Source organism: Streptopelia decaocto (genome assembly GCF_964273445.1).
Source record: "Streptopelia decaocto genome assembly, chromosome: 3".
NCBI lineage: Eukaryota > Metazoa > Chordata > Aves > Columbiformes > Columbidae > Streptopelia > Streptopelia decaocto.
In genome coordinates, this window is record NC_138656.1 from 7,306,224 (window position 1) to 7,321,797 (window position 15,574).

The 15,574-nt window shown below is 40.0% G+C and overlaps 1 protein-coding gene across 4 annotated transcripts in view; it reads left to right on the forward strand.

Moving 5' to 3' along the window:
- MACROD2 (mono-ADP ribosylhydrolase 2) overlaps positions 1–15,574 on the forward strand; it is a gene marked incomplete at its 3' end in the record, with an annotated part of 876,609 nt that overhangs the window by 804,177 nt on the left and 56,858 nt on the right. For 2 of the 4 annotated variants that reach the window (XR_014183592.1, XM_082048203.1), the window contains exon 11: positions 3,812–3,895. Coding sequence is in view for 3 of the 4 variants with exons in the window: in XM_082048203.1 (XP_081904329.1) it covers positions 3,812–3,895 (84 nt within the window). The remainder of the gene's footprint in view (positions 1–3,811; positions 3,896–15,574) is intronic. The other 2 variants (XM_082048204.1, XM_082048205.1) reach the window with 1 other exon arrangement.

Below are 15,574 nucleotides of genomic sequence, written 5' to 3' on the forward strand. Positions count from 1 at the left end.
ACAGAACTGTGCAAAATAAGCCCTAATACTGCCATAATTATGGGCGCAATTGCAATGATTGCATGTGGAAATTAGAGAAGCGTGTGCTATTATGAGAAGCACTGTCCAGATTCCTACACAATGGTATTGCATTATTATCCACTGACGTAAGTTAATTCTCTTCCAAAAAAAAAAAAAGAAAAAAAGAAACACATGGAAAAGTATTTCAATTCTGAATCTATATTCTCCCTCAACCTGTTCAGCTTCACTCTCCACCAGGTACCAAAACCTTTTACCTTTTGACCTCATCTGTATGAATGCTGCCACACTACTGTCTCTCATTTCCCCTCTAATAGTTTTTCATGATAAATACCCTGCTGGTTATCCTGTTTGTATCCTGAGCATCCTAATTAACCACCCATTCATTGCTTCAGAAGCAACAGCCAGCTGGGATGGCAAGACGAAGGTTCTCATTCACACTAACAGGGAAATCTCTATTGTAAACAATTCTGTATAAATCCAGAATTTTGTTGTATGTTGTACAGTGTGCACATTCTTGGGCGCTCTTTTTGGAGGGAGACCTTCTGGTTTAGAACTGGACTTGACAGCATTAGGTTCATGGTTGGGCTCGATGATCTTAAAGGTCTTTTCCAACTAAAATGATTCTATGATTTTTTTTTTTGTTCTCCTGAGATGAAATTAGCGATCACTTGTAACCAGGGAGATTTGGAAATTGTGAGGGATTTAGGGAACAGCTTACTTGGAGACATACTGTGACATTTAAGTAGCTTGTTGACCCTCTGAATTAGCCTATAAAGAAGAATCATTTCTCCCAGTGTTGGAGCTCAGAAACCTTTTTGCACAGATGATGACAATTAGAAAAGCTTTTAGTATGATCAGTTCAGACACCTGTCTAGGTGTGCTGTTTTTAAACAGAAATTTGCAGGCAAAATTTCTCTAGTGCTTGGCTAACTGTTCTGGAAGACTGGAGAGCAGAAAGGGTTAAGAGTTGTGTTTTGACCAAAATGAAATTATTTTGAAGCTTACAAAAATCCTTTTCTGTCTCTGGAATGAGAGATATCTGCTAAAAAAGCAGTGAAATTGTGATTGAAATCTTGTTCTCCTGGGCCAGTGGCTCTACATCCTTTTGTGAGCATTTTAATGCTTTTTATAGAGTGAAAAAAAAAAATCATTTATTTTGAGATAGTAACAATTCTGACTTCTCCCTCTCCAACTTTGTGCTGTCAATTTACATGTTGGCTATATTATCTAACGTATTCAGATACTCCTGAAAGACCTGGCTGGACACTTGTACTTAAACTTGACTGACATTTGACTCGTGGGACTGGAGGAGCACAGATTGGTTAGATGATAAAATTCAACACCAGAGGGGTGAGTGTTGATTGAAACACTCCTATTGATTCGGTCCCCTGATGTGAATCGTTGTCAACCAAAAAAGGGAACATAGCAGGTAGTTCAGAGTGGCATTAGAACCAAAGGAGCCATACATCAATATGGTCCGCTATAAATATTCAAGTTATTTTTTTAAAAGAATGGGAGAGTGTTGGCAGGAATCAATGTTTGAAAGCCTGGTTATTTTCAGGATCTTGCATTTATATTGAAGTTCTTGTTGAACTCTATCACCGCTGCTCCTGAGTAACCCCTTCAAAGGGTTGACAAAGTGTGTCTTTATTTGGCAGGTTTTGCCTTTATTTTTCCCCACAGTATTTCTTGTGGTTACTCCTACATTCTCACCACTCCAGAAATAAATTCATCTTAGCACTTCAAACCTCTTGTTTTCTTCAGAATATAGTATTTGAATTTCAAATTCAGATGAGCAAATGTGATGACATGACACATGACGTGTCCTATGATAAGTGCTGTCAGGAAAGGTCTACCTCCTGATACCAAGCCAAACCTCAAAGCATGTTCTGCTTTATTCTGTAGCTTTGTTTACTGATCGCTAAGGGCCCTTTGTGCTCTCTGAACTATACGGAATTCTATAATGAAACAGAAATACCATTGTAGAAGTAACTTTGAAGAACAATAGTCAGTTTGGCTTTTTTGGGGTCATGCTCATTCCTTAAAATTGAGCAAGTGAGGTGGACTTTAATTACTCACATACAGTTCTCCACTGGAATTTTTGTTCATGTTTTGCCAGCATCCCAATCCATGGCTCTTTCTTTTGTTTTCTTTTTGGGACGTAAATACAGTAGAACAACCAGTTTCCCCAGACAGCAGGCAGAAAGCATTTCTGAGTTTCCTGGGCTCCATGCAAAACCAAAATTCACTCCTTTTTTGTTTCTTGAACAAACACAATATTCCCCTTGACCTGCAAATTCCCTTTCCCCATCCTCGCTTATTTCTTTCATATTCCTGTTTGGAAATTTTTAGCATTTTGGTTCTAGATATAGAAGTTGTGGAAGGGTAGGAGATAAAAGGATAGTATCTATAGCTCTTAGCAGAGCTGAGTCCTTTATGAGAACCGGGCATCAAATTGCTGAGAGCTGTTTAAAAATCCAGCAACATACAGAGTAGATGATTGTGTGGGGTATGTATGACAGCAGAAGAGACGTGAGGTTTTAAAACACTTAAGCAATTTATGATACACGTGTAGACAGCTTTTTTTCCCAGTTGCTAATTAGCTAATCAGTTTGAGGTAATACCATGATTCTTATTTTCTCACAGCACTGCAATAGGGGAATATAAGGCAATGTCATACATTTTCCTAAATTTCCCAGATAGAATTGGTCAGGGCTTCTTTCCAGCATGCACAAATGTATGTTTTCTATAGGCATCTCCTTCACAGAAGCCCACGGGGAATCAGGAGGTTTGACAGAAAGTCATTTTTCCGTCACAGTTGAATAAGTTCAATAGGTGAAATGAATTGAGTTTTAATTCTCTGCCTTTGTGGTTAAGCAACAGTGTTTGAAGAATGTTTTAATCAGTGAACCTGCTTTCATCAAATGTCTTAATTACAAATACTTTATGATTAATTTCCAGCTTGTGCTCCCTTTTGTACTAACAGACTTTCTGTGCTACCAGTATGTACCTTGAGGTCTGTCTTATCAAGCAAACAATTTCATTCTTTATATAAAAACGACAGGATATCTTGAAAATGTTGTAAAAAAAGTTCAAAGTTTTTGAAGTTTAACCAACTGACAGTAAACACCATGAACTTTAGTCCCTACAAATAGGGGAGACCTTAAGCTTCACTGGCCTCAGTTAGAGTTTTTACTTAAGAGATTTTCCTTTTCGTCCATCATCTTGTTGCTTTCTGGCTAAAAGGTTGGAATGGATTTTTTCAGTCAGAACATTTCTATCTTGTAAAGCTTTCATTTCCTTAACTTCACTATCAAACTTGCTTCTCTCATTTCATTACTAATTTTGGTCAATATTCATTTGTTACTCTGTTATAACACTGAATGGAGAATTGAGCTGAGAGGGAAAAATCATTTCATTCAGATTATTTCTCCACACTTCCATAATGCAGTATAATATATATTACATTAAAAACTACGAATTAAAACTTTTTTTTTTTTTTTTCTGAAGAGATTAAGAGCTTGTGAAGAAGCAGATTATTTTAGTGTGAGTTTTTTTCGCTGCTGCCATGCGAAAGTTAGGGAAATCCAGTCCAAGCTGAAGGGTACCTATTATGACTTTAATAACAGATGATGCAGTCATTAATTTTAATAATAGAAAGATAGGAATTGGGCACTGACTGGAGTGCTGAGATAAGATGTGGTCACAGCTGTGGTGTCATGCATAGTAATATTTGATGAAGTAAAACAATTTCAAAATAATATATGTAGTTATTTTTTTTTGTTTAAAGAAGGATTGGAACAAAAAGGCCAGCCTCCATCTCCCACAAAGAGCAAAGCAGAGCAGCCTGAGGACCTGCACGATGATGCTGAAGGTAGGTGGCCTGACAGCTTTTCAGAGCTAGTAATCAATTTTGCATTTGGGGGAAAGGTTTACTCTCAATTCTTGGCAAAGAACCGGAAAACCTTCATTAAGAATGTTGTTTGCACACATTTAGAAAGTTCCTTTTGGCCTAGATCATAAGATTGCAATTTTTCTGAATTATGTTTCATTTCAAGGTAGATTCAGAATTACAGATGCTATTTTTATGTCATGGACTAGTAATTATTGCTGATATAAAATGAGAAATTCTTGCTGGTTTACCTCTAACCTGTTCTGACTATCTAATTAGTGATACAAAATGTAACGCGTGTTGTGCAGGGCTTGGGTCACAGTCTGGTTTAAGTTGATCAGGTAAATCAGCTACCTGCTGCAAAACACAGAGCAATAAAATTCTTTCTTTCTTTTTCTACAAGATATGTTTACTGTATCCCTTTCCACTCCAGTTATTGTGTTTAATGCAATGTATTACATCTATCTATGGTCAGAAGTCACAGGTGCTTAACATTATGCCCATAGCATTGTTCCTGTAAGAGTGCTTTCCTGTGCTTGAGTCTTCACAGAGCAGCTTGTCCATGTGTATGGAGGTAAATGTGGTCTACATTGACCTAAAATCAGATAAGTGTATCTTTTCTTAATCTATATCTCATTGGGAGAGTTGTTAAAAGACGGTAACATCAAAGGCTTATTTTCAGAGTGCAGAGTTTCACGTTGCTCTCATATGTGTGGAAGAGCAAAATGCCCTAATGCTGGAGAATTCCCCTTATGAGAAATAGTTAAAAAGATGAACCTTAATCTTTAATCCATGACAGTTCCTTATCCTGGATTCTCTTTGACCTAATGTTCCTCAAATGACATGTCTCATTCTGGACCTCAACCAGTGGCTCCCCCATCTTCACCATTTTGACCCGGTGCTGTGCATCCAGCTCCTAAAATATTCTGACTGGGGTATAGTGTGAGTCATAAAGAGCAGAAAAATGTTAACATCTATCACTTTAAGTAACTGCTAGTAACATCCTGTCACTAACATTGTGACTGGTTGTTAATGGCAAGTACTTAAAGCAATAGCTGTCATCACCTGGAAGGTGTGGGGGGACCCAAGAAAGCTCATCCTGACCGCTTGTCTTTCCTTTCATGCTGCACTAACCCCAGCTGAAATAAAAAAATACCAATTTTACGTTTCGATTATAGAATTCAGTGATGACAAACCACATGTCAGTTTGTGTGTAGGCTAAACGGCGTGCGGGATCGTGGTGTCATTTTCCATATTCCTAAACAGGCGAAACAATCATAGTTCTGATGATATATTTTTATTGGAAGGGTGGCTAAAAGCTTTCATTGTATCAGTGTCAAAAAAGGAAAGAAAAGAGCTGGGAAAAAATGTTTTTAAAAAGTGTAAGGTTTCCCTTCCATTGGAAAAATAACCAATGTTGTTCCACTATTTCTGTGGCTTACTAGATATGGTTTCCTCGTTTACTATGCCTGTCAGTGTTTCCTGGTGACCTACAGTTCACTTTGTGGAGCACAAACAAATGCATTGGAAGGGTGAAGTAAATAGCATGACAATAGAATGATTGTGTGACCCTCGAGGTGTAAAATGCCTGAACTCCTTGAATTCGATGCCGTACAGTAGGTTTTGCTGATGCAGAATTGAGGCCTGTAACGCATAATCACCACTTCAGAATTTAATTTAGCCTGTGATGAAGCCCTCTATTCCTTAGGCAGGAATCAGGCCTGTAATGTTTAGGATTGAAAGGCTGAATTTAGACTTGAGGGTGGTTGTGATGGGGAAAAGAAAAGGGTAATTAAAGTGTTTGCTGAGGGGGGCTGGGGAAGAAACCTGGATCAGATTTCTGTGGCATTACCTGTGCCTCTGTTTTGAAGAGGACTCAAGCTGTTCAGCTCCAGACACTAAATTCCTATAAATTCCTATAATGTAACACCCCTGTGAACCCTTTCCATTTCAGTAAATGGCATTTGCACGCATTTGTCTGAGAATAGGATTTAGTTTCTACTGTTCTAGTTATTAGCTGTCGGTTTTGACTAATTAAAAGAACTTTTAATGGAGAGCCTTGAAGATTATGAAACCATGTGACATGAACCAGAACTACATGTCTGACTAATTTTATTTAGGTAGGAGTTTGTCTTCACTTCCAAAAAACTGCCTTTTAATATTTTTTTAAGTTCATTTATTTATTTATTTTTTGATTTATAAAAAGAACTTCTAAATAGCTAATGCATATAGTCTCAAATAAAACACAATAAAGCCAAACTCTGCCTTAGGTGAGCTTTGTTGAATTTTCCTCATGGTAAAACTGAAGTGCTTTGCTGCTCACCTTGTTTTAACTTTGGGATAGTTCATATGCTCTGGATACCTGAAATTTAAAAAGACAAAAAAAATAAGGCAATCAAACAAAAAAAAACCCCAACCAACCCATAGCTTTTAGCAATAAAAGCAAGTCCAAGGATACTTACATTAAACATATTGTTTTTCTGTTAGTAACGTGACCAGATATAAAATATTTAACAAATACACACTGAGGCGCAGGAAGAACCAGGTATTTTTTCCTTTGCTTAATTGTCAGTGTCCTTTTAGACTGAAGATGGGAATACAACTTGCTGTTTTAGCAGCCTCATGCATGCCCTTGTGGCAGTCTGTAAAAACTATTCCAGCGAGCTCAGTAATATTTTTGCCGTAGTATTTTTCTCCAGCGTGCCCAGCTGGTTCATTGGGTAGAGGTAATGGAGCAATATCTTTGCAGGGCATGCAGAAATCTCCACAGAAGATCACAGAAAGTAGACTCCTTCATTATTACCCTCTCCACAATCAAGGAAAGTTGCATAAGTGGCTGTATGTAAGGAGCTTGTTTTGCAGTAAGCTAAAATAAACACTTGACATGCTAATGAAAGCAATTTTATGCTGAACCTCTAGAGTATTAATGGTGTCTGTTATTATGCTATTAGATATATTGTTCTCTGCCTTCAGACCATTGATAGAGAAAAGCAAGTGTGAACTGCAACCTGTCAATGGTTGTATTCTGTAGTTTTTCACGGTAGCGCAGGTTATTGTCTGGGGAAATGTTTAGACTGGATACATGGAGAAACATTCTTTACTCTCAGGCTCCCTGCAGTATTTTCAGGTTTGACATGTGCAAACATGCAGTGTAATTTTCTTCCCCCCCACCCTTTTCCTGGGTCCTGCGAGAGTAAAATCAGCCAGTGAGAATTTAGACGTTCCCCTCGGTCAGGTGCACTCAGTGACTGAGTGATTGTAGAGAAAAACACCTTCGGCACGAAACAAAACTTAGCATGTCTTACATCAGTAGCTTCATAACACAATCTTGAAGTAATTACATGGGCAAAATGGTGGTATTTGTCACAGCATAGCAGCCACAAGTTAGCACAAATGCCACAGGTCACCTCTTCTTATTTTACTTATTATCACCAAGCAAAAGCAAACAATTTTTGTGAAAGTCTAACAAAACAAAAATTTAGAATGTTCCTTATTTCTCTTAGATATCTCCCCAAACATCCTTCTATATGTACTGAAGGGCAAGGTGTGCACAAGATTTTCTTGATACTTATTTGCCCTCTCTTTCATTACAGGATTTCAGAGCCCGCCCGAAATTCTATTCCGAAATTCCTACTCCTTCCATTCCCCATGGTCTGCTGGTGATCAATATTGTATCAAAGACAATTAATACATCTAATAGCAGCAGCATAAATGCCTGATCTTTCTCCTCTTCCAGGAGAAAGATAATCAATCCATGCAGTAAAAGCCATTTCTGTGCCTCCTGAGGTCAGGATCATCCTTTTCATCCCTCAAGGGATGTGAAGACGGAACTGGAGTTGCAAGTTGTCTTGCTCCAGGTTTTCTCATAAGCTTCGCCCAAAATTAATTATTAGATCAGGGGTGTCAAACTCATTTTCATCGGAGACCACATCAGCCTCACAGTTGCCTTCAAATGGCCGAATGTAATTTTAGGACTGTATAAACATAACTACTCCTACATTTATACCGGACTAGATGCTTCCTGATAGACTGATAGGTTGTTGTTCTCATGCGATCACCTTAGCTGAAGTTCAGTGTATGTGCACGGAGCTGCTCTGTTGGAATTGCTCTTCTGGGATGAACTTTGTCTGCTTTCTGCTCACTTGGTGGAAAGGAGCACAGTTTGATGGATAAGCCAAGCCAGGAAGGTCAAACTAAACACAAATCACCTTTAAGATAGTTGGTAAAGTTGGTTCCTTTGCTTGATGGGGTCATCACACTATCAACCCTTTAGCTTTCAAGGGCAACATCAAATGTCTGAAATGTTGCTTGGCAGTGTCGGGAGTTGAGGCTCACCAGCAGGCTCCCGCCTCTCTGTGTGGATGCTCTATCCACAAGAGACACCAGTCTAGTGATAGGAGTACATGGTAGAAAATGGGGCAAAATGGGGTCGCATCATATCGAAACAACTCACTGGTTCAGCAGGTCACATCAATTAGGTAGGATGCTCACTGAGATGGAGATACCATGACCCCTCATCCCTTTGCCCACAATATTTTTGTCCAGTGACAAAAAGCGCGTAGTCTTAGAACCAGAAAGTAAAACTAATTTTACAGCTTAGTCCTTTGATTGTGAGATTAACATAAGGCTTCCCCTTCCTGATATTCCTTTATGGACGACAATTTTTGCAACTTTGCTGCTCACTCCCTAGCTTCATAGGGAGGGATAATAGGGTATGCACCCCCAAAAGTCAACAGTCCCCCTCTGAAATGGGCTTGATCCCCCCTGAGGCTTGGGGTTGTGTACAGCAGGAATGCCAATTGCATGGCCACGTTCAGTGCATCTTTTCTAAGGGTCTTCTGATACTATGCAGGCCTGATTGTCTCTCTTTATAAGGTATGGATTTATATTAACTAGATTTGACTTCCGATTAGTTTTGAAACGTTCTTCTATCATTAGAGAAATTGTGGCTACGTTTCTTCTTTGCATCCCACAGGGCGGTAATATTCTTCAGTAAATTTCTGCTCCACTCATACTCTACTGAAAATGAACATCTAGACACATAATTATACTTCAAAACCACAAACTCTCTTATACAGCCTTAAAAGTGCTACTTCTTATTAAGATAGCTTAGAAGTTACTGTATTCTTTTTGCTACCAAAGCAAATCCTTAAATGAAATTTTAAATTAAGATAAAGTACTACAGAAGAAATTCCCTGGGAAGTGTGTGTATCAAACATGTCTGTAAAATGTTTCACCTTAATGCAGATTGGTTATATTTGAAGTGATATTATTAACCCCTGTCCACTTTGGTTGATAGCTTTTTTTTCTTCCACTTCTGTTTTGAGGTCCACCATCTGTCTTGACAGATTACAGCTCTCAGAATATCAGATGATCACCTTCCACTTAGCCAGGAGGAAAACAGGGCGTTATCTGTATTTTTATTTGCTCTCCTAGCAAACCCTCTTAAAAGATTCTTTTCATCGATGAAGTGACTTCTACTGTTTCATTCAATTGCCATGCAGTGGCTACACAAGACAACGCAGCTCATTTTGGCCTCCGCAGGTGACACGCAGTCCTGTTGTGTTCGCCATTTACCCATTTGGGTTTCTTTTAGCAACTGAATAAATTCGTGTGAAAACGGTAACAGGCAAACAGTTGCAATTCCTGTTTTCACGCTAGATGCTTCGGAGTAGATTTTCTTTCTCCTGAGATGAGCTAAGGTGCAAAATACTAAGTTACTAAAGTGACTAATGCAGTGTTGTCAGAGAAGAATTATACACAGTGACAAACGAGCATACCTGCAGGGGACTCATCTGTCAAGGAATTCATTTCTCATTTCTAACCATGATGTGAATAACAGTAAACCATTGTGATTGTCCAGGCCCAGTGTAGAATACAGGGCTAGTCCCTTAATTCTGAAATATTAATGCAAGATAGTGCATGTTTTGGTTCACATTATATGCTGGTTTTAAAAAACGTGATCTCCTGTGTGGCTTCTCCGTGCATTTCTTCACTTTGTTACATTGCCTCACCACATGATTTTGTGACCCTTATGTAAAAAAAAAAAATATGGAATAGGTCTCATGTTTTATTTTAACTGTGGCTTGGAAAAGCAGCCATGCTGCAGTCCTTAATGGTGTGCAGTTACCTGGTCTCTTGGGCACACCAAGAAAATATTAACAAATAGTAAATTGACATAGTAATAATAAAATTTGTGATTGTTTTCTGCACCTTTCATGTATGAGGTCCCTTTGCTTCTCTGTCTCTTAGATGGGACTGCCCATCAGGACTCCTCCATTCTGCTCTGAGCTTTGCCTTGGCTTGCTCTTCAACATCCATCAACTCACTTTTGTATACCATATAACAATGATAATACTTGCACAGCACCATGTGTGTATTTTTTGCATTGAAATGCCAATTGAAATTTTTTTCTCTGTACAGGCTGCGTATCACGTGTGGGCTGTGATGTCCATATTCTGGTTACGCTGGAGAGCTCAAGCTTCCAGGAGATGCCTACTTCCGTTTCCTTTGAACAGTCACAGTTTCAGAATGTCAGAAATAGCGAAAATCAGCATCTTTGGCAATTAAATTTCATCTCTTGCCAGGCATCTGGATTGCAAAATCTGAGTCACACTGTATGTCAGATGGAAGAATTGCACCCAGTGAAAAAACAGCATAGCACAAGGTTCCCAGCAAAGGGGGTTCAGACAAATCTTAGTGCTTGCACCTAATTTGGTGCTGTAGCTCTTGTCCCATGGCTCTTCCCTGGCCAGGAAAGGTATGACAAAGCCGAGTTACTTGCCTTGTTGTCCATGGAGGGGTGAGGCGAGGGAACACACCTAGTGACTTCAGCGCGCTTTACGTTAGGCTTCTATATTTCTCATGACGTTAAATAGGTGGAATACAATAGTGTTATTTTTAACCTCTGAGACAATCCCCACAAGCTACAGCTTTCTCATTCTTTTCCCACGCTCCCTGACAATTCTTAACAAACTGCTGCATGAATATGAAAACCTATTATTTATTATGCTGCCAGCTTCGCTAGGCCAGGCGCATTGACAGCACATTCGGGTCTGCGGCTGCAGCGAGGTAAACTGTTGAAGCAGAACGGAGGGAGGAAGTCTCATAACTCTGTTAAACAATTACTGCAGATAACTCTTTACTAACCCTTCTTAAAATTTACCCCAAAGGGGTTATATGCAAGTTGTGATTAAAACTGACCTAAATCATAATTTAATTAAAAGAAATTAAAATGCAAACTGAAAATGTTTGGTAACCTCAGGCCACCACCCTAATGATTCATTTTAATGTGTTTGTAGTTCTACAATAGTGGCCTTTTTGTGTATGTGCTTTTTTTGTTATGCCTGATATCACTTTGCCGCTGGAATAGTCTGAAAATGGTTGCAGGCTGTACGATCTTGAGTATATATATAGATATACGTGTGCTTTCTTCTCGTATATTAGGAGTTTCACTGAAGTCAGCATATCTACTCAAGTGTGCAGAATGTAACAGCTGTAAGATCAAGGCCTATATTTTTAATTTTCTCATTAATTAGTTTCCCTGTTGTCCTGGAAGGACCTTCACATCATTAGTATGATTACCGTGGCAATATTTTTGTGCTGTAAAAAAGAGAATTCAGAACTGGCATCCCTTATCTGCCAGATCTTGGTTTGCGTTTGTCATAGAAGTGTGGCCCAGCTTGGAGAGAGAGACACGATCACGGGCCACCCGGAGAACCGGAGGATACACCCAGAATTGCACAGCAAGTGCCATGTGAAGATATAACAGTGTCAAACCCGGTGCTTGGGGCTTTTGTACATACACAGATATGTGAGAGTAGCGAACAAGATGTGAGCTTGAGGCATTGGCTCTCTATCTCTTTTTATTTCTACTCCAGGAAGGAGGAGATTACTTGAAGGAACCTTACGCTGAGTGTTGACACTCTATGGATGATATAAGTACAGCTCTCTCAGTAGTGAAAACAATTTTAGTGCTAATAACGTCTATGTTGGAGGAGTAGAAGTAGACTGGTTTGTACTGGTTATGCAGACTTTCTTCCTTTCACTAAAAATGTCTTTTTTGCACCCGTTTTTGAGACAGTGACTTTAGCCTCAGCTCTAAGTACATCGCTGACTGCTTGTGGAGAAAGGTACTGCTGAAGAGGAGTAGGTGTATGAGCAAACCTGGCACTTATTCAGCTCTGAAATGGGAAGAGCCAAGAGGCCAGCAGGCTATTAATATTTTTGACTTGCCATGTTTGTCGCAAGAACAGTGGAAGATGTAAAAAGCCACGTACCTGCAGGCTCTCACAGAGAAAATGGCAAGAATACTAAAACCTGCTCTGGTGCTGCTGCGACTTTGTCCTCTGGACTTTCATTAGGGATCTTGTCCCAGCCCTCTCCCATCTGACTGCCGGCTTATTATTTATCATATCATCTGCTTCGTTTAGGGGCTGCTGCTGCAGCTGGCACATCACTGTGCATGCTAAATACCTCTCCTTAACGTAAAGTGGGCAGGCACTCGCAGAGTATCCGGTTTTCTGGTTCAGTTGAAAGTGCCGCTTGCTCCGCCAGCTTGCTGAGTGTGCTGATTGATCGCTGTTTAGCCTGTTTTCTACCAAGTATAAATGAGGGTATATATCATTTGCGAGGGGCAAGAATTTTCTTGCTGATCCCAAAGAAAAAGGCCAAGAGGAGAGAGCAAGCACCTATCAGGCAGTAGTCAGCTTGGCAAAAGAAAACAAAATATATGACCAGAAGGAGGAATTTTAGTGTCTGATGTGCTTATTTTGTTTGTACAGTGCTACTGTAATTCTCAAACTCCTGTTTTTTCAACTGACTGCCATGCCGGGGAAAATAAACAGATGTTCCCATTTGTCTTTTGATGTGGCTCAAAATCATTTACATTTGCTGGCCTAAAATGACACGACATGTCGTTCGCCACTTTTTCTGTCTCCTTTGGAGTGAGTGACAGATTGCTGTTCAATTACTAGTGTAATGGAAAAGCAGATATTGTGAGGACAGCTTTCACCTGAAGGAAATGCAATCGCCAGTTACTGCGGTACTGGGAAGAGAAGGATGGCAGATACTGTAGAAGCCATCCAGTGGAAAAGACATTTTTATTATTAATAATGTCATGGGGAAGACTCAAGGGAAATGCACTGGGTTTGGCTTTTCTGCCTGGAGAAAAGGAGAGCCAGAGGTGAATAAAAATATGGTGAAAAACCGGCTTGCTACTCTTGTAAAATATATTTCCAGCTCCTTGCCTTGAGCATGTGCTACTTAAAGCCTTTCCCTTTGCTCTGCACCCAGCTCCAATAGAGAGCAATAATTACAGAAAGACTCCTCATCAGTAGAAGACGCTCGATGAGAGGCTTATTAGAAGGGTTTTTTAAAAATGGAAAAAACCTGTTTGTCAGGTGCTTTGGGATTAGTGACTTCTCCACCCTATGTGGTTTGTTTTCTTATCAGTGCATTCATACGCCGCTTCCTCCCTTTCCCTGGAGATGGAGAGATTCTCCAGGCCAAGCAGAGCTTAAACCTTCCTTCTGCAAGTCATTCACTCGAGGATCACTCGTCCACTCCTAATTTTTTAGCGTTTCTTTTTCTCTAATTGTATCAAAGTCACTTGGCAGGCACGACACGTACGTTCCATGTGCTGATTGAGATTAATTTTCATGTCACGATCCAGTCAGTGTGTTGGGCTGGGTGAGAGTACAAGAGGTGAAGCTTCTGCTTAAAGTATTTTACATTTTTCTTTCTGAAGGAACAAAACGATGTGTTAGAAGGAAAACATGTTGAGAATCCCATATATAATGCTGTAATTATTGTTCTATTATACCATTTTTAGACAGTGAATCTCCAGTGAAATAATAGGCTTAGGGTTGACAAAACGCACTGATGAATATGTGCTTTATCTGATAATCCGATGAACTGGATGATCATTTAAACTTTCTTTTGTAGTTCAACTTCGGTCTGAGTGGTTGAGTTTAACAAGAGATATAGACCCTTGGCAATAAACATGAATGAATCCTTGAACTCATGGTCATAGTCGTACTTGTTATAATTGATGTAGAAACAAGTGTTGTCTGGAAATATAGTTTTACTTTGTGAATGCAGTAAGGTAGTCACTGAAATGATTTGCAGTGATATGTCGGTAGTTACCATTTTTTCCTACTCTGTTTTCTCTGAATGTAAAGTCTTTCTGTGCGAAGTGAAACGTGTTGCACTTGGCCATAATGAAATTCTGTGTGCTTTGGCACCACTTGTTTCGCAGTGATGCAATATTCTTTTTGGATCTGACCTAATGGTAGAAGATTTTTCGAGTGTCACTGCATTGTTGCATTACAGTATTGTCTCGAACTTACTGTTCCCTTCTGCACCTCCTGATCTAGATGACTTTAGCCCTTGGAAATGCGTCCTGGTGATGCACAGGATTTTTTCCTGTATTTATTAATTGCTTGCTGCAAAGCTCGCAAAGTCCCAAGCCCATGGTTTAAAAGAAAAGGGGCCGAGGAGAGAAAAATTTGTCTTGTAATACAAGTAACCTTCCATTTTGTGTCCAGTTTCCTATTGTGTGCAGACAGGCAGAACACTGATTCTGAAAAAAGCACTTTATGATTTCAAGTAGGGGAAGGAGAAACCCAGCTGGTTTTATCAAGCCATTTTGATCATCCATATAATGCAATTTTTTACAGGTTAGAGCTCACAAATGTGCTAAGAAATCACTATAGCAAGTCATGTATTAAGGCTGGTTAAAATCCATAGGAAGAGCGACCAAGCGGGCAGGAGGCTGGAGTCCCCTCTGGTCCCTGCCGACCTCTCCCCTCTCAGGTGGGGTTTCAAACTCCTGCCCCATCCCCTCTCCTCCTGAGAGCAGCTCTGTGCGGGGTCAGCCTGGAAATACTTCTCCACGAGTCCCATCTGCTGGATGCCAGGCTGTATTGCCTGCTGGAAAGAGAAAGAGCATCGTGCCTCAGCCTGCAACTATAATATTAGCTGAATGCGGCGTGCCACCAGATGTACGTTTTCTTCTGAAATACACGCGCTCTCTGTTTGTCTTCCATCCCCTTAATTGCGTTTGGACGACCGCTGTTCCCTTCAACAGCCTCCGTGTGTTAAGCAAAAGCAAGGTGGAGGCGCGAGGAACTTTTAACTACGTTGCTCTGGAGAAGCTGTAATCAGAAAAACCCAGGAGCCAGCAAAGATCACAGCAAAAAATATGTGTATCATTATCAAGACGTTTACAGGCCTGGGAATGATTTTCCTTCCTCCCAGTGTATGTGCTCAGCAGTCAGTTTTTCAAATGCCTCATTAAGGCTGGTACTCAGCTGTTTGCACCGTCTATCTCGCCACGCTGCAGAAGGAGGAGTGTAGCCATCGCATCTGATCCCGCATGCAGCACCGCAGCCTTTAATGTTATTATGAAGCTAAACAAGCCTTCTCCATCATTGAAAATACAGTCTCCCTGCTCTATTTCTAATCGGGCCAAGCAAAGGTTAAGAGAGCTTGATGTCGTGTCCGTAGATGTTCCCCAGGGTATTACTTTTCTCGGTGGTAATTCGCCGTTTGGTACCTGCCTTCAGAAAGGGAGCTGGAGGGAAGAAAATGGGTAATGAATGTGAATGCAAGTAGTGGAGAAAATTGGAAATGAATGTGAATGGAAAAAGGGCAAAAATG